At 31.2% G+C, this 27283-nt stretch overlaps 2 protein-coding genes across 9 annotated transcripts in view; one reads left to right on the top strand and one right to left on the bottom strand.

Moving 5' to 3' along the window:
* The window catches only part of LOC100880559 (homeobox protein unc-42), a 33522-nt gene extending 24123 nt beyond the window's left edge, over window positions 1–9399 (top strand). Inside the window, exons 4-6 of the mRNA XM_012279981.2 lie at window positions 1167–1349; window positions 3280–3379; window positions 5432–9399. Of these exons, the coding sequence (XP_012135371.1) occupies window positions 1167–1349; window positions 3280–3379; window positions 5432–5538 (390 nt within the window). The 3' untranslated portion in view covers window positions 5539–9399. The remainder of the gene's footprint in view (window positions 1–1166; window positions 1350–3279; window positions 3380–5431) is intronic.
* A 1533-nt stretch (window positions 9400–10932) lies between these two features.
* The window catches only part of LOC100880448 (sphingomyelin phosphodiesterase), a 32071-nt gene continuing 15720 nt past the window's right edge, over window positions 10933–27283 (bottom strand). For 4 of the 8 annotated variants that reach the window (XR_013037326.1, XR_001095097.2, XR_013037327.1 and 1 more), the window contains exons 2-12: window positions 21506–21609; window positions 20477–20685; window positions 18887–19183; window positions 17984–18376; window positions 17405–17577; window positions 16494–16856; window positions 16150–16342; window positions 15863–16047; window positions 15424–15609; window positions 13308–13460; window positions 10933–12957 (exon numbers count right to left, since the gene is read on the bottom strand). Coding sequence is in view for 3 of the 8 variants with exons in the window: in XM_012279982.2 (XP_012135372.1) it covers window positions 12888–12957; window positions 15424–15609; window positions 15863–16047; window positions 16150–16342; window positions 16494–16856; window positions 17405–17577; window positions 17984–18376; window positions 18887–19183; window positions 20477–20685; window positions 21506–21581 (2145 nt within the window). In the remaining 5 variants the exon portion in view is untranslated. Of the gene's footprint in view, window positions 12958–13307; window positions 13461–13691; window positions 14007–15423; window positions 15610–15681; window positions 15768–15862; window positions 16048–16149; window positions 16343–16493; window positions 16857–17404; window positions 17578–17983; window positions 18377–18886; window positions 19184–20476; window positions 20686–21505; window positions 21610–27283 lie in introns of those variants that run through there. The other 4 variants (XR_013037329.1, XM_012279982.2, XM_076529027.1 and 1 more) reach the window with 4 other exon arrangements.

The raw sequence follows: 27283 nt of genomic DNA, 5'->3' as shown, positions 1-27283 counted from the left end.
GAGAGAGGACACACAGTAGAAATGTCGATAAAACGTGTTGGCCAATGAGGAAGCTCCGAGTGACGTCATAGTCATGGCATTGGCCAATCAGGAGGCACCGGTAACATCACTACGAGAGTGGAAACAAATCGACCTCAACCAGGGGGAGGCTTTTCTGTTTCTAGGGGATGCTTCGAAAGAGGGGTTTGGTTTCGGCCGGTGGTAGGGTATGTGGAGATTCGGGAAGGGAGGGCTAGAGGAAGGGAAGACGGGAGGGCGTAGAGAAATAGGGGGTGTAGGAGATTCAGGGATTCGATGTGGATGCCGGGGTGTCGCTGCTGGCGGTTCAGGCAACCCCCAATATGGGTTTACTAATCCCGCGAAACAATGGAAATTGCCCGATGCAAAATGGCGATAGGTAAACTACTCTACCTCGGGGAGTTCCGAAGATGGAATACACTCTGTTTAAAAATAAACTTCGTTAGATTTATCTTCAATACTTTTTTTTAATGAACCTCCACTTTCATGAGTTTTTTAAAGTTATTCAAAATCACACGAAGTTAATATTCGTGTACTGGCTGTTTCATTTATACTGATCCACACAAATTAATTGTAAAAAAATATTCTTCAAAACGTTACATTATAAGAAATAATAATAATAAGCTTTCATGACTGCATGGTTTAAGCCTTATGGTTGCATAGAAGAGATATGAAGGTCAACTCTTCTTTTAATGAACTTATGTATTATATTGCATAAGTATCATTTAGTGCAGTTTACACAGCAGTAAATATTTACACAAATGTATTAAGCTAATATACTTATAACTAAACACAGTCATGTAACATTTGTTTAAAATATATTTATAATCATTCTAAAAGAAATTCAACTGTACCAATTCAAATGAAACTTCATCTTGAAACACCTTATACAATTTTGAACATATGAAAAAAATATTTTTGACAAAGTTTACTTTTATGCAAATTTTAACTTCCAAAATATTATCGACAAAATGTAATCTAATTTTATATGTATACAAAAACAATATCTTACAAGACTACATTTTACATAAATAGACTATATTTTACATCAATAGACTACATTTTACTGGTACTTTTTTTGTGTGACCTTTTTTTTTTGATTTCTTTTTGAAGATTAATAATTACAATTCTTTTTTTTTTGTTAATAGGTTTGGTTTCAGAACAGAAGAGCGAAATACAGGAAACAAGAAAAGCAACTACAAAAAGCATTGACTCCAATTCCAGCTTGTCAAGGCGCCATGATGAGGAATATCTATCCTGGTGCTAGCAGAGGTTATCAACCGTATCCTCATCCTCACAATAGCATAAACGGAATAAACCGCTATCCTCAGGTAGTATATTTTTGTAGAAAAATATTAACTTTTAGTGGTTGGTTCGTTTACACGGATGGAACATGCGTCAGAAAACTGGGGAAATTAAATTGTAGTAAATTACGTTACTTGTGAAGTTTAAGTTAACTGTGTGTTTGTATATTTATTTGGGGAATTGTGGGATTGTTACATGGTTATTTGGAAATATTTGCGAGGTTTATGGATTGTTGAATTTGGAGGTTTCTGACTTCTGATGTGATTTTTGGAATATTTAGATTTTCGAATTTTTGAGTTTTTATATTTTTGAATTTGCAGATATTCGAATGTGGAGATTTCTGAATTTCTAAATTTCCGAATCTCTAATTTTCCAACCTTCTACGTTTCCAAATTTCTAAATTTCCAAACTTCTAAACTTCCTAACCTCCAAATTTCCAAATTCTCAAATCCCAAACTCTCAAATTTCCAAATTCTCAAATCCCAAACTTTCAAATTTCCAAATTCTCAAATTTCTAAATTCTCAAATTTCCAAATTCTCAAATCCCAAACTCTCAAATTCCAAATCTCCAAATTCCCAAATCTCCAAATTTCCAAATTCTCAAATCCCAAACTCTCAAATTTCCAAATTCTCAAATCCCAAACTTTCAAATTTCCAAATTCTCAAATTTCTAAATTCTCAAATTTCCAAATTCTCAAATCCCAAACTCTCAAATTCCAAATCTCCAAATTCCCAAATCTCCAAATTTCCAAATTCTCAAATCCCAAACTCTCAAATTTCCAAATTCTCAAATCCCAAACTTTCAAATTTCCAAATTCTCAAATTTCTAAATTCTCAAATTTCCAAATTCTCAAATCCCAAACTCTCAAATTCCAAATCTCCAAATTCCCAAATCTCCAAATTTCCAAATTCTCAAATCCCAAACTCTCAAATTTCCAAATTCTCAAATCCCAAACTTTCAAATTTCCAAATTCTCAAATTTCTAAATTCTCAAATTTCCAAACTCTCAAATCCCAAACTCTCAAATTTCCAAATTCTCAAATTCCAAATCTCCAAATTTCCAAACTTTTAAACTTCCTAACCTTTAAATTTCCAAATCCCCAAATCTTCAAATCTTCAAATTTCCAAATCTCCAAATTTCCTAACCTCCAAATTTCCAAATCTCTAAATTTCCAAATCTCCAAATTTCCAAACTTCTAAACTTCCTAACCTCCAAATTTCTAATTTCCCATCCTTCTAACTAAATAAATCTCCCTATTTAACAATTCCTCCATACATATAATTTCCTAACACCGTACAAAAGAAGAAATTCTCTTTATAACACTCGTTTCTTAATTTCAATATTCCTGCGTTCTAAGTTGATCGAATTTATTCGACAATCGATACATCATAGCCAACAGCCAAACGTATCCTATCCCAGCGAATGAATTCGATGCGTTTCTCGTTAATGATTTTAACCGAGGTATTAAATTGAAGCGCACCTGAGCGTACATCCGGCGCATCGTTATCGGTCGATGTAGCTAAATTGCATTTCGACTGATTAGTTGGGTCGGACGGATTACCGAATGTCTACCGGTTTAATTAAGCCAATAATTCGTTGAGCGTATCGGTTTGCCAGTAAAAAAGCTCAGAGGTTCCTCTTAATCGGTCCTCCATCTTGAAATTTCAATATGGTCAAATTATTCGGCGATGCTTCTCCCTTTTCCAATATATACATTGTTAATTGTCATTGTCCTTCATTTATTATTTATTACTCTTCATTTATTATTTATTACCCTTCATTTATTATGAGTACTTACGTACTATTCAAAAATAAAGTTTCATAAATTAATTTGTTTAATTTTGTTAGATGTTTGAGGTTATTTTAAAATGGCGGTACGGCAGATGGAAAGTTTATATATTTTATAGGTTTATATGTGAGATTTTATATTAATAAGAATAATTTTGTGGTTACAGATGGGTACAACGTCCTATCCAAGTATGACCCAACCATTTTCCATGTCTCATTCAGCGTCGAATATGTCTGCAGTTACCGGTATGAGACAGGATGCAATGGGTGAGTTAATTAATAACATTACATATTTACACAAAATGTACAAAATTACAAATTAAAATTTTGATCTGCACAAAACTACTCTTAAAGTGAAGATACAATTTTATTTTCTTGTAAAAGATATTGAAATACGTATTCTTTAGAAGGTACATATGTGAAAGAAGTTACATATGATACATATGTAACATATGATATTTATGATACGTACGTGTGATACATTTGTAACACATGATATTTATGATATATATACACATGATAATCATTCAAGAAGTTACACGATACATAAGATACATATGATACTTATGATACATATGACACTTATCACACATATGAATGATTATGATATGTGTGATACATACGTATCATATGTAATTTCTTTTACAGTATGTATCTTCTGAAAGAAGATATTTATTTCAGTATACACAACAAGGTAAAAGATACATATGATTAGTATTCATATATGTAAAAAGTTACATATGATACATATGAATGATTATGACTTGTATAATAAATATCATATATATCTTATGTACCATGTGTAAATTATTGATACATATGAATGATTATATGTATCATAAATATCATATGTATTTTATGTATCATGTGTGACATCTTTCATATATGAATTTCACATTTGTCAATTAGATAAAATTTTATCTTTCTCCAGAACATACATAAACATTATTTAAAAAAAATACACATATGTACAACATAAATATAAATACATTTATTATATGACAAAGTAGAAACTTCCCATAATTAACCCTCAAAAAACAAATTAAATTTCACTCCACACCAAAAGAAGTTTCATCTTCAGACCTCTAAAAACAGAAAATATAAAAGTAGACGCTCGTGTGCTTTCGTCGAAGTTTTCCAGTTATCCCGAGGCATTGGTCCGAGATTATTAAATGATTTTGCAAAACATTGGAACGGAAATGACGGGAATCGGACGTCGGTGCAAACGTTCGTTCGTTCGTTCGTTCAGTCCAAGACGTTCTCTCCATTTCCGCTCGAGCGCCGTCTTATACCATTTCCGGCGCAAGATGGAATATCGCTTTTAAATCGAATCAAGACTATTCGCGAATTGCCTGTCTGCTTCTCTTCGAGTTCGAGTCCTTAGATATTAGGTCCTTCTACCAATATCTCAGCTTCTTCTAACGATTTAACGTCTTAATGGATCGTTCGATTAGAAAGGTTAAATCGATTCATTTAAAAAGTTCGATGACATCTATTAATTAAAGATAATTGACAAATTATTGAACTTTATGTATTATGATGATGTATTTTGAGAGATTAGTATCGTTCATTTAATGTGAATTTAAATTTAGGAAATTTATGAATGCACAAAAAAAAGGAAATTATTTTTGAAATTTTTTATAAATCAAACTTGAAGGACTGAGTAATTAAAAAATTTAGATTTTGTGAACCTTCTAAAAAAGTTAGTATATTGTGTAAAAAAAATAGTCTCAAAGTTTGAGCTGAAAAATTTAAGTAGATGTTTAAAAGTTTACAAAAATTAGAAAGAAAATCTTTCAACTATTTTTTTGTTTAGTTAAAACTAGTTTATAAATAGTTATTCTTTATTGTAACTAATTATGTTTCATCGAATTTATAAGTTACTTCTATTAATTTAATTTAGTTACATATACTTCTATGTATTTAATTTACTTCAACATACTTTTATGTATTTAATTTAAGTTTTGCAATTTTTTTCTACTGAATATACTAACTTCTTAGAGGGTGAGAAAAAGAATTTTTGTTAAGCTAATATTCTAGTGAATATGTGACTAGTTAATTCAAGAAAAATTAATTATTTCTGTAAAACACAGTTCTCGTACCGTTTAAATTTGGCGCCATTTGTCCGCCATTTTGTGTACATTCCCCGAAGAGTACATTTATATGCTTTAAAAATAAAACTTGTCCTTATTAAGACAGCACCTAATTTTGCAGTAAAAATGCCTTATATTTTGTATACTAAATTCTGTAAATTTCGTATTAAATTTTGTAGTAATATTGAAACAAAATGTAATAATATAGAAAATTCTCTGTTTTCAGGAATGTCAGCTGAAGACGAGTGGTACAACAAAAGTATCTCCGCTCTGAGAATGAATACAGCTCATCACCCTAACCTCGCTGCTCCGATGCTGCAATACCAAACATAATTGTAATCGTATATAAAATTCGCAGACAAGTATTTGTGCGTCCCTGTTCCGCGATAACTCACGGCACCGTTCGAACGTGTAGCCAAAACGAAACAAAAGAAGAAGCTTGTTTCAAGAACCACGTGAACAAGTTAGTGAAGCGAAAATCAAACGATGTTTTTTCCACGGATGATCATAAAGAGGAACGCAAGTTGAATTTCTCGATAGGCACTCGTCGAATCGAGATCTTACCAAGATCGTTTACCGATATTATGATAAAAGAAGTCAGCCATGATTATTTACGTTGACGAGATCAACTGACGTGTTTCATCGTAATATTAACGATATTTTTGGTAAATCGACTTTGTTAATATCATTTGATATCGGTTATTATCGGTAAGAAGTATTCGTGTGCGCCGCTATACATACGCGAGTGGTACGAACAGTAGACTCTCGTTATATTGCCGAAAATCGGGGAGCTAAAGACAAGCGAATTAAAGGAAAGATAAATTTGTGAAAGCTAAAATTCGTGAAATATCGATTCTTGCATATGTGAGATAAGATGGACTAAGATGGTGACGGCAATATAACGAGAGTCTCCTGGGTATTCAATTAAGTACACATATTCGCACGTACACCACTAATTACTAGTGCAAATGTTTATGTACACAAACTTCAATTATTCTGTACAAAGTATAATGTATCTTCATATGGTTTTCAGTTTTTGAAGTTCGAAGATTTTTGTTTAGAAGGTGGTTGTATCAAGAATTTGAGGGGTTGATTTTCTTGGATGTAAATAATGATATATAGATCTAAATAATGGGGTAATTTTAGAAAGTTATTTACAGGAAGAAAATTGTATTTAAAGTCGTAAGGTTTATATGTACAATCGGATGCAATAGAAGCTTCTGAAGAGTGTAGGACTTTTAGGTTATGTTTTACAATCATAAATTTATGATGGATTTTTAGCTGTTTTATATGTTTGTGAATTTTGAAATTTGGTTGTTAAACAGTTCTATGAGTGGTCAAGTCCGTACATTTCCTAAGGTTTGAATTTTTTAAGTTTTGAAGTTCAAAAGTTCTGAAACTTGCAAAATTTAGGTGACATCAAATTTCAAATTTTTTTAAATTTCTAAATTTGTAAACTCTTAAAATCTAGATTTGTAAATTCTTAAGTTATTGCAATTTATAATTTGCAAGTTCCTAAATTGTCACTTCCCCAAATTGCCACATGTCAAATTTCTAAATTTCCAAATCCTCATGCTGCAAATTTCAATATTCCAAATTGTCACAGAACTGATTTGCAAATTTCCAAATTGTCATACCCCACATTTGCAAATCCCCAAATTCTCACATCCCCAATTTGCAAAATCCCAAATTCTCACATCCCATATTTGCAAAATCCCAAATTCTCACATCCCAAATTTGCAAAATCCCAAATTCTCATACCCCATATTTGCAAAATCCCAAATTCTCACATTCCAAATTTGCAAAATCCCAAATTCTCACATCCCAAATTTGCAAATTCCCAAATTTGCAAAATCCCAAATCCTCACATCCCAAATTCTCACACCCCATATTTGCAAAATCCCAAATTCTCACATCCCAAATTTGCGAATTCCCAAATTCTCAAATCCCATATTTGCAAAATCCCAAATTCTCAAATCCCAAATTTGCAAAATCCCCAATTCTCATATCCCAAATTTACAAAATCCCAAATCCTCACATCCCAAATTTGCAAATTCCCAAATTCTCACATCCCAAATTTGCAAATTCCCAAATTCTCACATCCCAAATTTGCAAATTCCCAAATTCTCACATCCCAAATTTGCAAATTCCCAAATTCTCACATCCCAAATTTACAAATCCCCAACTTACCAAAGCACACACCCCTAAATCCTCCATTTCCTAAATATCTCAAAACACCAAATACCAAAATTTCTAAACTTCCCCTGTCTACAATTCCCCAAATCTAGAAACCCTTTAATCAACAATCACCTACTAATGGTACTCCATCTTCCTACTCCGCCATTTTCTCCAAAATTAACTTAGCAAACTCACCCTACTCTTTAACAAAACTAACTAATTAAAATTTAAATATCTTACTAAATAACTTATTTACAACATCCATCACCATGTCAATTCTTAACTTCATTTCTTAAAATTCAATTTAAATTTTCATGACACAACCACCTTCACCATAACCTTAAATTATTTCTTTCAATTCATTTTTCCTTGCAACCGATCGTTTTTCGCGTGTGTTAAAAATTGCTTCAAAAACAATTGTTTTCTTTACGTTATTAATTTCTTTCGTATTACATTTCGTTATTGGTGTATAAAGTTTGATGTTAAGCGACTAGAAAAGTATTTTGTTGTTTTGCAACGTGTTCGCATATTTATAGTAATCGATATTGTATATGCAAAAGTGGAACCATAAACACGGTCCACGATCTTTAGTTTCTCAACAACGATTCAAGAGAATAAAAAAAAAAGGAAAAAGAAAATGAAAAAAGAAACCGACACATTTTCGTTAACGACGATTGTAAATAAGCGAGAGGTACATACACACTGTAATCGACAGATATCCTAGAATATGCGATTTTTCAATGTCCTTTTAAAACTGTAAGCATACCTACCCTTAGTGGAAATATTAGGCATTGATTTGTGTGCTTATGTTGGCCAGAATTTGAAATAACCGGGGGTGGGAGGCTGAACAAGGGTAACAATGCCTTGCGTTCAAAATTTGAGAGGCGCCAGGGTTTCGATTGCAAATTCTCTTATTTTTTATTCAGAATAAATATTGTCACGCTGAAGAAATCTTCCATTAGGGTGTTTTTAAAATGCGGTTCAAATTTCTTCCAAAATCCTGTAATCTCATAGTTTCAAATTTTCAAGTATTTTAATTTTTTTGTATTTCATGTTTTTATGTAATTTTGAAATTTACGAAATTCTCAAATTTTTAATTATCGCAATTTTCAAATTCCGAAACTCTTCAAAATTCGTAAACATAAGTTCTCAAATTAAATTAATTCCAGAATAAAAAATTAATTCCAAAATTGCTTTGATGAGCAAAGAGAAAAATTGGAATATAGAAATTTGAAATATTTGAACGTGTCTCCCAATATTTATGGACATTTGTGTAAATAAAACTGTAACCATTAATGTTAGATCATTTCATTTTCCAAATTGAACTTCCTTTCGAAATTTATAAATTTCCTCTAATTTCAAGTGTTTCAAATTCAACAATTAATTTCTAACTAAATACGTAAGTCAATAACGATCAATTAACAAAAATACCCTCAGTCAATAACGAGCTTTCACAAGTAGACTAAACTTCTTTTCGACGTTAAAAAAAATTGCAACAATTAATTTAATCAGTGAAATGATCGATTTGTCCCTGGCGCCTTTCAGTGGTGATATTTGGATCTGTCCAATCAACATTCGTCTATATTGGTGTCATTTTCTGATAACTGTCTAATCAATATATTGATCAAGAACGGAGCTGCAGAACTACATTGTTTTTCGTGTAGTTATCACTGCAATCTTATTACTAATATCGCTCGCGGTGTTCCACGCGAAATGTTCCTAAAAATTTGTAACATATCACACACTATACAAAAACACACACACATACATACATACAGAAGCATTCATACGAAGAGATGATATGTGTATGAGTCACTGTCGTACACGAGAAAACATATACACGTACACACTTTCACACATGCACCAAGTACATACGTCGAGGAGTAAAGATTAAGTGAAGTTTAAAATGGTTAAGTGGAAATGCATACCGCGCGAGCGTAATATAGTTTTAAGCAAGGGTCACGTATTGTACGTATGTGTTGTACATAGACTAAATAAAACTTACATTTAAAACTATATTTTGTTGTGATATTTTACTGTTGGAATTTAAGGTCAAGGGCAAATCTAGTTACCCTGGGAGTAATGTTAGGAAATAGTGTTTTTTTAGGAACTTAGGGAGTGACTTGTTATTTGTGGATTTTTGGAAATTTGGGGAAGCTTGAGATTTGGGGATTTTGGAATGTGGGAATATGGGGAAGTGGGGACTTGAAAGTTTGGAGATTTAGGGATGGGAGGGTGGAGGGATGATTTTGAGATTTAGGGATGGGAGGGTGGAGGGATGATTTTGAGATTTTGGGGATGTTGAAATTTGGGGTTTAGGAATTTGGGGATTTGAGGATTTGGGGATGTGGGAATTTGGGGATGTGGGAATTTGGGGAGATGGGAATTTGGGGATGTAGCAATTTGGGGAGATGGGAATTTGGGGATGTGGGAATTTAGAGATGTGGGAATTTGGGGATGTGGGAATTTGGGGACGTGGAAATTTGGGGATATGGGAATTTGGGGACGTGGAAATTTGGGGACGTGGCAATTTGGGGAGATGGGAATTTGGGGATGTGGGAATTTAGGGATGTGGGAATTTGAGGATGTGGGAATTTGGGGACGTGGAAATTTGGGGATATGGGAATTTGGGGATGTGGCAATTTGGGTACGTGGCAATTTGGGGACGTGGAAATTTGGGGATATGGGAATTTGGGGATGTGGGAATTTGGGGATGTGGGAATTTGGGGACGTGGCAATTTGGGGACGTGGCAAATTGGGGAGATGGGAATTTGGGGATGTTGGAATTTAGGGATGTGAGAATTTGGGGATGTGGGAATTTGGGGACGTGGAAATTTGGGGATATGGGAATTTGGGGATGTGGGAATTTGGGGATGTGGGAATTTGGGGATGTGGCAATTTGGGGACGTGGCAATTTGGGGATGTGGGAATTTGGTGATGTGGAAATTTGGGGATATGGGAATTTGGGGATGTGGAAATTTGGGGATGTGAGAATTTGGGGATGTGGGAATTTGGAGAGATGGGAATTTTGAGGATTTGAGAATTTGGGGATGTAGAAATTTGTGGATCTAGGAATTTGAAGTCATATGTATTTGGGGATGTTGGAATTTGGGGATGTAGAAATTTGTGAATCTAGGGATTTGAGAATATAGGCACTCAGAGATGTTGAATTTTAGGATTTAGAGATTTTGGAACCTAGAAATTTAGGAAGCTCAAATTCAAGGACAGATTATTATGAAACAGCCAACTATCTGTCGCCCAGTTAACTAACGACCACTTATCTAGCAGACAATTGTACAGCCCATAGATATCCACCATGTAATTATCTAAGCAAATGTATTAATTTTTCTAAATATTTCTAGTACAAATATTCTGAAAAAATGCTTCAAATATTTTTAAATAACTTTGCATTGTCATACAGACAGGATAAAATAAAAGGAGAAAATCATATAGCGGTTGGGATCGAAAGCATTATAAATTTACCACACGAAATTGATCACAAGCTTAATTTAAAATATTATTAAAATCATTTAGTAAAATCGAAATTCATTCAGTAACAATGAGTGGGTATTTTATTTTGCGAACAGCCACTTAGCTGTGAGTATCTTATTTGTTCATCAATTTTTTTTTGTTCACAAAAAAAGTTACAAATGTTTGTTGGTTCAGAGGTAACTTTACACAATATATCTAATTAAAATCTTCCATTTATAAACACACATACCACTATTTATACACAATTCTTTACAAATGTTTATTTCAATAAATAACTTTTTTGCAGGATCGTTCATCACCCATCATATTAAAGATTACGATGAGTTTTTACACATTTACACAATACATACATATAAACAAAATAAATCTCCAATTGCAAAAATTCAAATTTTCTACAGTCATATTATGTTTTCGGTATCATGCAAATTTATATACTCGAATGAATTTGTATGTGCAATTTGCGATTGTTATTTTTTATTTAAATATGTTTAAAAGTACAGATATACACGTATGCAGAAATAAAATTGTTATGTGATCAGGCAATTAACAGGCAACAAAAGAATACACTTTAAAAATTATAAATCACAGTATGCAAGGATAGAGATTACATGAATTCAAGTTTAAATAATTTGTTACGAATTGTCAATGGATTTTTATAACTTTTGTTTACAATCATTTAATCCTTCATTGCATTCTGTTGGTTATTATTTTATAAAACTATATTTTATTTTTATTTTATAAAACACTAATGGACTGAATATTTAATTGTTAATAAAATTATCAAAGTCATTAAGTATCTTTTGTAATTATATTTCAAATTTTTTTTTTAAAAAGAATATTATAAAAAAAAGTTTCATTAAACTTGTGAGGGACGAAAATTCCTTGTTGTAAAAAAAGTAAATAGTTAAAAAAATTATGCAAAGAAGGATTAATTTTTGTAGCTATTTTTAAAATCTGAATTAATAACATATACATATATACAGCCTTTGCAAAGAACAATTTTTAAAAACGTATAGCAGCAAAAAATAAATATGACTGTACGAGAACGTATAAATTTTGCAATTAATAAAATACATAAATTTAAATATTGAATTTACAGCGGTTCACGAAAATAAATTTCGAATAAATACGAAACATGTTCTCATTCTTCTCATTTTATAATATTAACTATTTACATGTATCTTACCAAGTAATTAAATTAATTTCCTTCATTTTTAATTCAATTGTTTTTAAAACAATGGCTAATATTTAATTTTATGCTAATGTGGCTATAGCTGGTCTATTATTATCTTCTTTTAACAAAAGCGATTCTATGATTTTGTTAGTTTGTCGACACAAACTGCGTGCAAATTTTCAATTAACGAAAGTTCAAAACTAAAGTGAAACATCTACTAAAAATTTTAGAATAAAGTTTGTCGACAGACAAACAGAAAGCTAACGGAAAAAGCTGTACTACGCGTTGCTAAGGAAGACATTTTAGGAATAAAATGTCGTTCATTTTGTATGGAAACCCTCAGAGAATAATTATTCTCAGTTATGATTTCGACCTGTTACGGATTTCAAGACTGAAATCTCAAAAATTGTCAATTCTTAAATTTTCGGATTAATAAATTACTAAATTCACTAATTCTTGAAGACACATTTTCAAATTGATAAATTTTTAAATGTACCAATTTAAAAATCTTCAAATCTTCAAATTTAAATTGGACGAATAACTGACACTGTTGTGAATATTTTACCAAAAAAATTTGAATATTTTAATCAAAATAAAATTTTATATTTTTCAAAATCCTCAAAGTTGAAGCTGCCAAATTTTCTTCTCAAAATAACCTCACAATCACGAGGGTTAAATTTTATACGAATGTCAAATATATTCATACGTGACATTTCGTATATTGCTGCAAGTAGTCAAATACTGTGGCTATCAAACAATGAAATAACGATGTCAGCGTCTTAGTTGCTAATTTAATATCAGACACCACCATCGGTTACCCTTCCAGTGATGTCTTCATTTATCCTAGGCCTAAAACGTACTTGGGTAAATTGTACGCAAATCGAGGAATTGCCATAAAAACAGATACTCTGTAAACAAGACATAAATAATTATTTTTTTGGTGAACGAAGAATTTATTTATTCTGGATTTAAGATTTCTGCTTTAAGCATTTATATTAAATATCATCATAAATTCTTTATCATGTAAAAAATATTAAATTGAGAATTAAGAACATAAGTACTTATCTATAAAAGAAATGCATTATACTCTCAAATTCGGAAATCCATAATTTTAACTTAGAATGAAAATGTAAAGAAGGGAAGAACCTTGTGACGTAGAACAGAATTATAACATAAAATATTTGACATAAACTTATGTTACAATTCAATTTCTACAAGTATTGATTTTTAAATCCAGTATATACAAGATGTTACATACCTATTAAAAAGCGGTGTATATCAGAGTGTAGATAACCACCATGTTACAGGTTCCACCACCACAAGTTATCCATCACTAAATCTTAAGGTATCTGCTAGTGTGAATATATACAGGTTGTCAAATTTTAATCTGTTCTCGCAATTATCTCTTGAACTACAACAAAACAAACTACCTAATATCATAGCAATTAATATTTCATTGTATTTAAAATCTTTTTTACAAAAGTATACAATTTTTAACTTGACTCCTAGACAAAACTTACAGCTGGAAAAAAGAGTTCAGGAGACAATTGTGTGGACAATTAAAATAGGATTAAAACATGAAAAATAAAGTATGAGGGTGCATAAAGAAATTTCATATTAATTTTGTACATATTTCTAGGAATTCATTTTTGAAATTGCAGGTTTTAATTTATTTACAATATGTGATATTTGAAAGTTACAGTATAAACTAGTCATCCTATCTGAAAATACAATACTAAAAATATACAAGCATTTAATCACATTCAATCTCTATTTTACTAGCGATATTTAAAATTAAAGCGTTTGCACTGTATAATGAAACTTTCTTTTTAATATCATACTTTCTGATACAATCATATCACACATGTACGTACATGTTGGAATAAAAATATGCTAATGTTGCGTACTTCGTTTCTGTTGAAAAAATTATGATGCTACTTGTTTTGCGAAAAAACCTCTGGAACATTCGAATAAAGTATGTATCTGATGTAATATTTAAATAGAATATTCATATTTAAACAGCAAGTCCATGCACATATGAATCAACAATCAACAGAACAGAGTTGAATTAAAATCAAAGTGCATAAATGAAATGCAAGATCATTTGTATCAGTATGTTGACAAAAAAAAGAAATACAAATTAAGATTTTTTTTTTATAAATTAAGCAAGGGGTGAAATCAATTATGTACAGCGTGCAGATTAGTTCAATTTTAATAGTTATTCTAAAACTACTGTTTATAACATTTTAAATCACAGCATTTGTTATTCGCAGTCCATTTGCATCTGTGTGCAAAATTGTAGAGATTTCTAGTTTGTAAGTATTGTCATCAGGACTGACAGTATCATAAAGTATAGTTATACAAGAAATCGTCACTACTCAGAGAATTGTTAAATTAACGAAGGACAATAATTATGTACAGATATCGCAATTAAAAGATAACAAAGAAACAGTATTTAATTAGTTTAGAAGTTATATTTTATGAAGATTTATTCAGCGTTTCTCAAACTGTATTGTTGACAAATATTTTAGTTGTATTTATAATCCTGCCTTATTTTTCTTTCATTACAATTAATTATATCTCTCATTCAGTGAAATATAAAAGTTTGAGAAACTCTGTCCTGCATATGATGAATTTCGACAATCGTTACTTTTATTCTTCATTAATTAATCGTCACATGATAAATTGAACAGAAAAAAATAATTTATTCTAATTATATACAAAGTAACGTTTGTCAAAAGTAAAAAGGAATTGTTATCACTTAGAAGATTATAACTTAAAGTAATAGATAGTGTATTAAGAGTATGCAAAAGTTTTATCATTCACGATAACGATTATCAATTTACGTAGAAAAAATGGCGCTGGTAAAGTCATTGTTAATATATTTACATTTTTAGTTAGCGCGAAAATGAAAACTGTTTATAATTGAAGTAATAAAAAATATTTCCGCTACAAGAAATCATTAAAGGAAAGATGTCACAAAAAGTAATACCAGGTGTCATTATTATAACTGTCATAAACAATTTTAAAATAATAATAACTATTAATCATTGTTTTAAAAATTACAGTGGTTTTATTAGTAATGTACCTCGTTCCATTAACATACGTTTCTTTGTAAAAGATTTTAGAAATGATGGAAACTTATGCATACCCCTAATTAGTATATGTACAGAAAGATTAACTATATTCAAGTAAGTGCTTTTGTAGCAAGTATGCGTATTAGTACTTGAAAGCACGTATCCATTTACTAACCACTACGTAACAGCCATTTTTGAGCAATAAGTGTGCAATTAACCTATCTATAAAATTAAATATCCACGCGATTTGTATTAATATCGCCGGAATAAGAATAAAGCCACCAATCATGTACGTACGATAAAGCAAGTCCATTGTAAATCCAAGCCCTCCAACCCGTTCTTGTTTCACCATCTATCCTTGACTCGAGACTCTGGCACAGTGCTTTGCGATCATGGCTTCTTCCACTTCGTAAATCACAGAGTAACCTCTTTCGACATTCGTCGTTACATGGCGGTCGTACGGGAGAATTTTTGTAATAATTTCTGTAAAATATTACGAATAAACTGACGAATAATTTTACAAGTAAAAAGTTCAAGAGAACAATCATTATAGACCATTTCACATTAACATGGAGATGTTAGCATAAGTTACAAGAAAGTAACTTATCACACACGAAATTCTTGAAAGAGGACATGAACTTCTAAAAATCAATGTTTATGATTAATAAAATTATGTACAAGCTTAAAGACTACAATAGTGAAAGGGTTGACTATGAAGAGACATACTGATACATACTTATAATAAAGATCAAAAAGTGACGGTTCATTGCTCATCTTATCTATTAACGAGTCCCAATCTTTAGGTAATAACGAGGACATTTGATATGCCTGTCGTGCACTGTACATCTTGTGCCAAATAGGATAATCGTACAGATTTGCTTCCTTCAGATTCATAACCCAACTTTCGTGGTCCACAACCATCTATAATAAAATTGTATTCATTTACATTATTTGTAAGAAAATATTTTTAATTTTGCATTAATGTTCCACTAATTGTACCATGTATTTTCAATGTATACTTACTCTGGTGGTCTTCGGATGATCACCATCAACGTAGTATATTCTGTATCCTGGATTGAGATCAGAATAGGGGGTAACCGACGGTCCTACATATGCTATACTAACAGCTCTTCCTAGGTCACTACTATCATAAAACAGCTGAAACTCATCGTAATGAGTATGTCCAAAGAATTGTGCTGCGATTGTCGATTCGTACCTAGACACAAAACACGTCAAGTTATTTACACAATGTTACTGACTAAATTTTCTTAGAGAACAACACACGAGTTTATTAGTATTCAACAAGTTTAACTAGTATTCATTAATTAAAAAGTGAAAAGTGATAGACATAATATTATCATACTAACCGGTTTATGATCTGATAATAGTTTCTAGACCACACCTTCAAACAATCCGAATGTCCAGGTGGTATATGACCAATAATATGAACTTTTTCTCCATTCATCTCTGCGCCTTGCAATTCATAAACAAGCCACTGCAATTCGCTGACCGGATCCGTGCTATTTAATAGCAACCACCAGTTTTTATTGTTACAATAATTCATGTTTACAGACAGAATCCTGAAGCCTGGACGGACTAAGACCGAATAGAATGCACCACGTCGGACAGTGTGCGAAACACCTGCTGGTAGCCAACGTCTCCAATGTTTATCGAGTGCATCGTACAGCCAGGATATATCATTGTCTTTTGGCACGAATGGTGGTGGGAAGCTGGAACATTTATTCATTATGTTATTAACTCTTTAGGTATGTGATAGGTTCTGATTGACATGCGAAGGTGAAGGTAACAGTAGTTTAGCTTTGTCTTGTAATTGTATGTAATAAGTATATTCTAGCAACAGGATAGAGATGGTTCAGAGATGGAAGAGTAGGTTGTTATCTTATAGAAGGTGACAGTAAAAATATGGCGTTGTTTAGTGACATTTTTGGTAACTATAACAAGTATAGAAGCTGAGAGCGTGAGAGCTATAGCTTTATGAATTTCTGAGCTATGTATCACAAAGCAGACTTAAGCATTTCACAACAAGTAATGAAATGTTCATACTGTACATGTTTATATAAACAATTCTATATTCTGGTCTGAGGAGCTCCCTTCAGCAGTTCTGAAGTTTATGGTTATTTTATATCCTGGTAATTTTCTTGTCAGCATAAGATCTCGTTTGCCAGTTAATGTTTCAGTATTTCAACAGCTCATAGCAAAAATGTAAAATGATCTTGAATAGTAAGGAAAAAAAGGTTTATGAAGTAAAATGACGCACCTGTTAACTGGAGCACTTTCATGGTTTCCCAGAGCCGGAAAGATCGGTATTCCAGGAAACATTTCAATGAGCTGTGTAACCGTCTCGTGCAACACTTTCAGATTTTCTTCCCGCGTCTGATTCCATACATCATGAGGTGGTAAATCACCGGTCCACAGTATATAATCTATATCCTGAAAATTAACATTACATAAATCGATCAGCTTCGTCTGCTTTCAATTATGAATTTCAGCTCTTATAACTTGACGTATGTCAACGTATGTCAATTATTACGTAACTCAATCTATGATTTTATAATATATCCTTGGGATAACTAGTTCTCGGTGTTTTGATAAATAGACTCTCGTTATATAGTTAGGTTGTAAACAGGTTCTAGTCAGTTAGAGACTTTAATAGACTATATCAAGTGTCTTCTATAACATCTTTTAACGCCTTAACTTCTTCTTTAACTAAAAATTTAATTATCATATGTAAAAATTGAGGATCCTATTAGAGTGTACATGTCAAAGAATTCTAAACTGCTACTCCCACAGTCCCGGCAATATAACGAGAGCCTATCTATAGAAAAAGAACACTCACTGAATGTGTGTCAGCAATGTGTTTGAGCATATGCTCAACGGTTCTTTTTGGCGTGTCACATTTTCTATAATCACCCCATCGGCCAGCAGCTGCGGCTGGAGTCAGGGGTGCTCCGTTGGTCAATCTGCAGCATAATGGTTCGTTACATTCTGCATTGGCACCCTCTTGATAATAAGGGTCGTAGTGGGTATCAGAGATATGAAGGACTTTGAAGGTCGGCGCACCTTCTTGAGGTGGTATAGGAGGTTTTACGGGTGGTTTGTTCACCGGTGGAAACACCACTTCCCACTCGTGCAGAGGATTGTATGTGTTGTCACATGCGTCGCCTATCACGAAGCTACAAATCTGATTTGGTCCCATGTTTACTTGCTTCAAAACGTAGATTACTTCCCCCTGAAAGAGTTCAATGATATTACATTCAAATCATAAGGGGTGTAATTTGTTACGTTTAGGTCTTACGCCATTTTAATAATCTAAAAATAACAAATATGTAGGAAGTCTCTACATGTACCCATCAAATAAACTTGTGTGCATAATTTAAAATTTATGCGACAACAAAAGATTTTTATTTGGCAAATTTAATATTGATTCAGAAAATCTTAACTTTTATTTATTTCAAATTACAACTGTACATAATGCTTACAAGGTTGCATGAAGTATTTGAGGTTCTGCACCGCCATTTTGTATTCTTTCTTGTATCTAAGACTTCTGAAAGAAGTAATACAAAATGGCGGTGTGATGCGGACAGAAAAGTCAACTTAATAAATATGAAAGCACCTTTTGTACGTTTTGTACTTTTCCAAAATGCTGTTACATAATGACACAGCTTTTCTATAATTATTAGGTATAAGTTTGAGGTATTCAAAATGGCGTAGCCTCTTACGGATTCAAAATGGAACTTACCCCAAAGAGTAAAGTAACACCCTGGCAAACTCGGGGACTCTGAATATTAAGAGATACGCAAAACTGGTAAATACTGGTCATAATTTCTTCATCACTCTTGCCGACCTTGATATAGTGCAGAAGAAGTCCAGCGCCAACTTTGCACGCTGTGCAGGACACTTTTGACATTACTGACGTTTCGACTTCCATCATTACTTGTCTTAGGTCTAAGAGTTTTAAAGCTTTGTCTACGAATGTTGAGAGGTGTCCACTTGATTGGACGGATTCCATTTCCCATAGCATTCTTGAATAATTGTACTGAAACGATTTATTATTTGTTTAAAATATAGATAAGATTTGTTACACTTGTAAATTAGTAAATCTGCAAATATGAATATTTTTATTTAGAATAATTTCCGAATTTATAAATTTGTAAATAGACTTGGTAAAGAAAATTTGAAAGTTTGAAAAAGTGAAACAAACTTGAAAAATTTATGAAATTGTTAATTTATGAATTTAAGAATTTGTAAATTTGTGAAATAATGAATACGTGAACTTGTGACATCAACTCCGTAAATCAGTGAATCCATGAATAAAAAATGACATTCTATTTCCTATATATACGAAATGAACTGCAGTTCCTGGGAAGAAATTTAAATTTCTCCGATGTAACGTAAATTATAAGGAAAAATTGCAACTAACGACGTTAAAACTTTCATGGCGAAAGTCACTGACATTGGACTGCGTATATACGTGTAAATACGGATAAGAAAGATAGCAGTCGATCAACTTGGTGAAAGTATTTTGGCACTGAAAGTGAGAGTAGACGACATCGTTTCGTCGAACAAAAACTTCGAGAAAACACGGAAGAGTCGAAAGATAAACGAGTTTCGAGTTGTGCAAAATTTATTGAAACTGCCAATTTTATTTCTATATTATTTGTTTGGAGAATCCTAAAATTCCAAGTTATTTATTCAAAGAAATGTGTAACATAACAAATTTGAGTTGATTCAAAAGCATATATCTGATTTGATATTAATAGCTTTAATTCTATATAATTTTCCTCTTGCAAATTACAGCTTTTATGTAGGCCTCATAAGAAATTTTTCAATTTGTAGGAGATTAATATTATACAAGACAAAATTGGTTTGTTTTGTAATTTTTATTAGTAAGTCGTACCCATCACTATTTGGAACAAATGATCAATTGGAACAAATGAACATTATTTTGATCAAAGACCAAAAATATTCTTCATTTAATGCTAGATACTTGTATATTAATTTACAACCATGATTTAATACCAAATATTTCAATTATACAAAATTATGTTGCTTTGTCATTTGTATTAGTAAATCGTACCCATCACTATTTGGAACAAATGAACATCATTTTGATTAAAGACCAAGAATAATTTTCATTTAATGCTAGATACTTATGTATTAATTTTAACCATCATTTGATAACAAATATTTCAATTATACAAAATTGACTTGTTTTGTAATTTTTATTACCAAGTCGAACCCATCACTATTTGGAACAAATGATTAATTGGAACAAATGAACATTATTTTGATTAAAGATGAAGAATTAATTTGAGAAACGAAATGTTACCCGTGAAAGTTGGTCAGAACTGGTGCCGTTAATAACGAAAGTGTCTGCAGTTGGAGGCAAGTCTCTGAATCTGTCAGTCAAAGGTAAAACGGTAACATCAAATCTTTCTGCGGCGCTTGCTCTGGCAGCGAACCATTCGTCTGCAAGCTGCGTCCAGTTGGTCGCCATTATTTCTGCTTCTCTTCTTGACCGACTTGTGATGGGCTTTCCTGTACAAACCAAAAAAGAACCAATACAGAATTTTACAAAATCATAAATTTATTATTAGTATACTGTCAGTAGTTATTGTTACTAATATTTTATTAGTACATCGATAGTATTATTAAAAATTAGTCAAAGACAAAAATAAGTAACATTTCTTCATTCATGATGAAAATAAATAAAATTTCATATCAGGAAAAATCAGTAAAATTTTTTTCAGATCAAAATAAAGAAAATTTCTTCATCTGAGACTAAATAAACAGAATTATATTTCAGAGCAAATTAACAAAATTTCTTAGCTTTGATCAAATAAAATATCTTCGCTTGAAGCTAAATAAGCAAAATTTCTTTAGAATAATAACTAAATAAAATTTCATTTAAGAAACAAAAAAAAAAAGACTAACCAAATAAAATTTCTTTGTTTTTTTTTTTGAAATGTTAGTCAGCCTAACAGTGCGTCATCGAACGTCAACCATATAAAAATGCAGTTATTCAATATCTTTCAAGTAACGTTTATTCAATCAATTGTCACGTGCGAAGATAAACAAAACGCTTTTCAGTTCGAAAATGTTCACGACGTTTATCTTTAATACCATTTTTATGTTATCTGTTTAACTTATTAAGAACAATGAACAGCGAACATGTCCAGTTTTTCAGACGTTGAGGGTCACGTTCGTATTGTATACAGATGACTGTTGTTAACTAGGAAAGATAAGAAACTCGTGGTCAAAGAGAAAAACAATTGTGAAAAGTACAATCACTGGGTAGGAAATGACAAAGAACAGATAAAACTTTGATTCGGCATGCAGTGTGGTATAATATACGTACCGATGGAGGACTTCAACGTCCCAATAAGAAGAAGGCAAATGAGGATGTTCTTTAGGATCCATGTTTGATTTGGCATGCTATTTTAGACTCTTTGGTATTGTCAACTGTAACAGATATAATATGTATTTGTTAATTAAATTTCTGTAAGGAATATTTTTTATAAATATAAAGATATATACTCTGGATAAGTTTAATTTAGCAATATTAATTTTAGGCAAGTTTCTTGAATTGGGTCGTAAACTTCTGGTGAAACTTGCTTTCGAAAATTATAATTTTTCGTGACCAGGTTTGGGATGTATTTTACAGTCTCGAAATTAAAAAATTTCACAATTGCACAATTCCACAATTCTAAAATTCTGAAATCCCAAAATCTCAAATTCCCAAATTCTCAAATTCCCAAATTTCCAAATCCCAAACTCTCAAATTTTCAAATTCTCAAATCCCAAACTCTCAAATTTCCAAATTCTCAAATTCCAAACTCAAATTTCCAAATTCTCAAATTTCCAAACTCTCAAATCCCAAACTCTCAGATTTCCAAATTCTCAAATCCCAAACTCTCAAATTTCCAAATTCTCAAATCCCAAACTCTCAAATTTCCAAATTCTCAAATCCCAAACTTTCAAATTTCCAAATTCTCAAATTCTAAACTCTAAAATTTCCAAATTCTCAAATTTCCAAACTCTTAAATCCCAAACTCTCAAATTCCAAACTCTCAAATTCCCAAATTCTCAAATCCCAAAATCTCAAATTCCCAAATTCTCAAATCCCAATATCCCAAAATCCCAAAATCCCAACATCCCAAAATTCCAAAATCTCAAAATCCCAAAATCTCTCAAAAAATTCTAAAGTTCCAAATCCTAAAAATCCCCAAATTATTAAATATATCCCTCTTCATCCTAACTTTTCCCACAACCCAAATTAAAAAAGATATTTTTGTGTCACCCAGTAGAAACACCCTGTACTCTCATAAATGTGTCACATGATTGAAGAGGACGTTTTAAATTTTGAACGGTGCCTGTGACTAACTGTTACTCTCAATGTAGGACACACGGACACATACATATGATTTAATTCAATAATTTTTATTCAGTTACCGACTACCATGAAACAATAACTTATTTTCTACAGCACACAATTTATTACATAATAACTTATTGCACCGTAACGATTTCTTAAAAAAAAAAAAAAGAATTTCTTATTGATATAATTAAAGTAGAGCGAGAACTAATTAAATTTAATCAAATGTTAATTGAATGTTAATTTGCAATCTGAATTGGTAAATACATAATGTATTCAGGTATATTGCATGTATATGTAAATATAAATTAAATCGTTATGGTAAAATGTTATTTTCAATTTCATTCGGTGAAGAACAGTTACATATCTTCTTTGTGTAAATTAATTCATTATAATACTGGTTTCCTAGATAATTACTGTTCGCGTGAATATTAATTAACTACACCGTAGAGACTTAACGGGAAGACTATAGAAGTGTACATAACAACATTTTTCAACTTTATACATTTCAAAATTTTTATACTTGAGAACTTGTTATTTTTCAATTTGAAAATTTCTAAATTTTGAAATATATAAATTTGTGAATTCGCAACTTTGTAAATTTCAACGTTGTAAATTTTTAACCTTGTAAATATGCAATTCTGTAAATTTCTAACCTTGCAAAATTTGCAACTTTGTATACTTGTAGCTTTGTAAATTTGCAACTTTGTGAATTTCTAACCTTGTAAATTTTCAACCTTCTAAACTTGCAACCTTGTAAATTTCTGACGTTGTAAATTTGCAACCTTGTAAACTTGCAATTCTGTCAATTTCTAAGCTTGTAAATTTGCAACTTCGTAAATTTCTAACCTTGTAAATTTTCAACCTTCTAAACTTGCAACCTTGTAAATTTCTGACGTTGTAAATTTGCAACCTTGTAAACTTGCAATTCTGTCGATTTCTAAGCTTGTAAATTTGCAACTTTGTATACTTGTAGCTTTGTAAATTCGCAACTTTGTGAATTTCTAACCTTGTAAATTTTCAACCTTCTAAACTTGCAAGCTTATAAATTTCTGACGTTGTAAATTTGCAACCTTGTAAACTTGCCATCCTGCAAATTTCTAAATTTGTAAATTTGCAACTTTGTAAATTTCTAACCTCGTAAGATTCTAACCTTGTAAACCTGCAACCTTATAAATTTCTAACCTAACAAATTTGTAACCTTCTAAATTGTGTAACCTCGTAAATCTACATATTAATAAACATGAAATTACGTAAAACTAAAAGCTTAAAAAAAATAAAATCATCAGACAAAAATCGCCTTAGAAAGCGATCACGATGCAAAAAGGAAGTGAAGAGACAGAGTTCCACAATTGTGACTTTGAAGAAATCAGGTCCCCAGATTGGGAACATGGGCAAGTAAACGTTTAGCAAATAGTAGGTAGAACTTCCAATTCCAAGCATTAACATGTTAAATAGTCGAGCATGCAAAGTAGTCTATGAAATTGCATACCCGATGCATGCTCTTCCGATCGTAACGCGGCTATCGCTTTGCAGTGGGTCAGTGGGATCTGTTTTGGCGAAAGTTTCGATCGTATTTAACCGAGATTTCCTCGAGATTTTCACAACGTTTACCGTCAATGAACGTAGCAAATGACTGTAAACAAACGAACAGCCTACAGCACTTAGCATTTAGTATCATTCGAATAATATTCGGAATTGAAGTTTTAAATAAAACTATTTTCAAAATCAATAATTTTTTTATTTAATTAAAGCATTATTATAAGTTTGTACTAATTAAAAATTATTACGAATTGTAGTACTCGTTTAATTAATTTTATACAATGTTCTTTGAAATTAAAATTGAAGATTAATAATGAGAAAAGAATTATAAGATTTAATTTATTAATTACTAGAAAGAAATATTAAAATTAATTGTTAAAAACACGATAAGTTTCAAATTTACACATTTAATTTTTCTATTTTTTTGTTAGAGAGAAACTACGTTTAAATTTACCGCCATTTATAAGCAATATGGCGGAGAATCCAACAATGCTACATATTTCACGAAAATTTCTGTAATTTTACTTACAGAGCAAAATTTTATTAAAATCTTTGTGATACACATCAAGTATTTCGATTGATAAAATTTCTTAAAAAGAAATTATATCGATTTTATCAATGTTAAGGCTTTATGAAGCATCGTAAGTAACAGTGACACCGTTCGAAATTTTTCTGCCATTCTCTTTCTTTCAAGTATTCGATTAAATTACCTACATCTCAGACGATGGTGACCTCCATAGCAAACTTCTTAATAAATATACAAATCTTTTTATCAATGAAAGTTTAATTTAATTGCATTTCGACTTTTTATTACATTCGTTGAAATATCATGTTACATTAAGATTTGATTACATTGCGCTAATTAAAAGATGATTAATTTACAGTAAAAACTTCACGTGCATAAAGCAGATATTAAATTTACATAAATCAAGGTAAATACGAGGTTGCATTATACTTTCGATCGTTAATAAACAAAAAGATATCAATTAAGTTCAAGCGCTGTAAGAAAAGTAAGCGCATACCATTTCGTTTTTCTGCTAAACCATTCATTCGTTACCAACTAACCTTATAATCTTACGTTCTATTTTCTTTGGCTAAAACAAGACTTCCCAAACTTTTATGGACCGAGACCCACTTTCGAAAACTGTAATTTTCCGCGACCCACTCGTCGTAATTTGAGGTGGATTTTTTTAAATACGAGTCTTTAAAGTTTGACTCTTCTTGTTTTTCATATATATAATTTTCAAAATTTTAATATATACAATTGTGTACATTTTCAGATTTACACAAATTTCAAATATATTGTTAAGATTGAAAGACCCTAAGGACTCAAAAGTTAAAAAATCCCAAATTCTAAGTTTCAAAATTATAAAATTGTAAAATTGTGAAATTGCAAAATTACATACCCAAAGATTTTTAAAGTAATGAAGTATCAAAACAATTTTTAAATTCCAAACTTCCAAAACTCAAAGATGTAAAAATTACAAAATTTTAATCTCTGAGTTTCAAATTTTCAAAAGTAAAAAAATTTTGAATCCCAAAATTGCAAAGTTCCAAAATTTCAAAATTTCAAAATATCAAAGTGACAAAAATATAAAACACCAAAATTCTAATGCCCCAAATAAAAAAATCCAAAATCCCAAAACTGTAAAATAAAATTCCAGAATTCCCAAATTTAAAAATTCAAAAATTCCACAATTCCCAAATTTAAAAAATTCCAAAAACCCAAAACTGTAAAATAAAATTCCAGAATCCCCTAAATTTCAAAAACTCCAAAATCCCAAACCTAAAAAATAAAATTTCAGAATTCCCAAATTTCAAAAATCCAAAATACCAAACCTATAAAATAAAATTCCAGAATTCCCAAATTTCAAAAATTCCAAAATCGCAAGACCCCAAACATAAATTCCAAAACCCTAAATTTTCACAGATTCCAAATACCAAATACCTCAATTAACAAATCTAAAAAATTCCAAATCATTTCAAAGCAAAAATTCCAAAGTCATAACCTGCAAAATTCTCCGATTAAAAACCAATAATTCTCCTACTTTACTGCTCTCAAATTCGACACACGTCTCCTGATATTCGATTCGTTCCGAAGTAGCTCGAGGCCATCTCTATTAAAAGAAGGAGATCGATCAAAAATGTTACCAACAAAAATAACGGTGCCCCGAAAAAAACATTGAATCCCCTAGTCACAGTAAGAATTTTAAAGGTCCAAGTGATGAATCAAACGGTTAGGAATGAGTAAAAGAGCCGAGTGGAATGAACGGTTCACCGTTATTCGACCCACCAAGGGGCCTTGCTGTTGAAACAAGTCACTTTGGTTAAGCTCGTGTTTCGTCCATTCAAAACGAAATTGTCGCGCAGAGAATCTTTCATGACACCTATTAATATCATCCGCAGTTGTAAGTAATCCATTCTGAAGTAATTTAAACTGTTAAGGCGAGATTTAAATCGCGAGTGCACGCGACGTGTAACATATATACGAAATATGGCGCGCCTGCGCGGAACGCGCTGCGCAGAAGGTTTCTGCGCATCGGCGCTAAGCTTAAACTACTTTCAATGATCTTTTCAATGATCTTTGGTTATTGATATATTCTTTAATAGCTTTATTACGTTATATTTCATTTAACTTCCTGTACCTTGCTAAGATATACTTATTGTATATATTGTAATGTGATTATCAAGTATATTACAGTAATACAATTTATTATTACAATATTACAATAATTGTAATATACTTATACTTGGCAATACTTATTGATATACTTATTGATCTTGAATAAGATAACTGTATATACATTTATTTATTATTAAATGATTGAATTTTTAACAAATTTAGATATTGTAGCAAACTTCAAAAATAGTCAAGTACGAAAAGTATTATTTGAGTTTACAAAATTTTAAACAAATATTTTCAGATTATGTATCGTATAAAGAAATGAAGATAAATATTGAAGAAGAATAGATGAATGAACTTATTGTTTGATAATATCATGAATAAATATTTAATAATATTCCAATGTTTAATAACCGATCAATCATATATTGGAAAACTGAATAACATTCGATAAACAATGCGATAACGTGATAATATAACGCACGTCCATTTTCATTGTAACAGTCAACAATAATGCCATTGTTTCAGTTGATATAAACTTTCACTGTGCTTCCCGGAAGTGATACAACAAGTTGCATAGAAATACTATACCGAGA

This window comes from Megachile rotundata, chromosome 2, assembly GCF_050947335.1.
Source record: "Megachile rotundata isolate GNS110a chromosome 2, iyMegRotu1, whole genome shotgun sequence".
In the NCBI taxonomy this organism is placed as follows: domain Eukaryota; kingdom Metazoa; phylum Arthropoda; class Insecta; order Hymenoptera; family Megachilidae; genus Megachile; species Megachile rotundata.
Note: the sequence above shows the minus strand (reverse complement) of the source record. Positions and strands in the feature narration are given on the sequence as shown.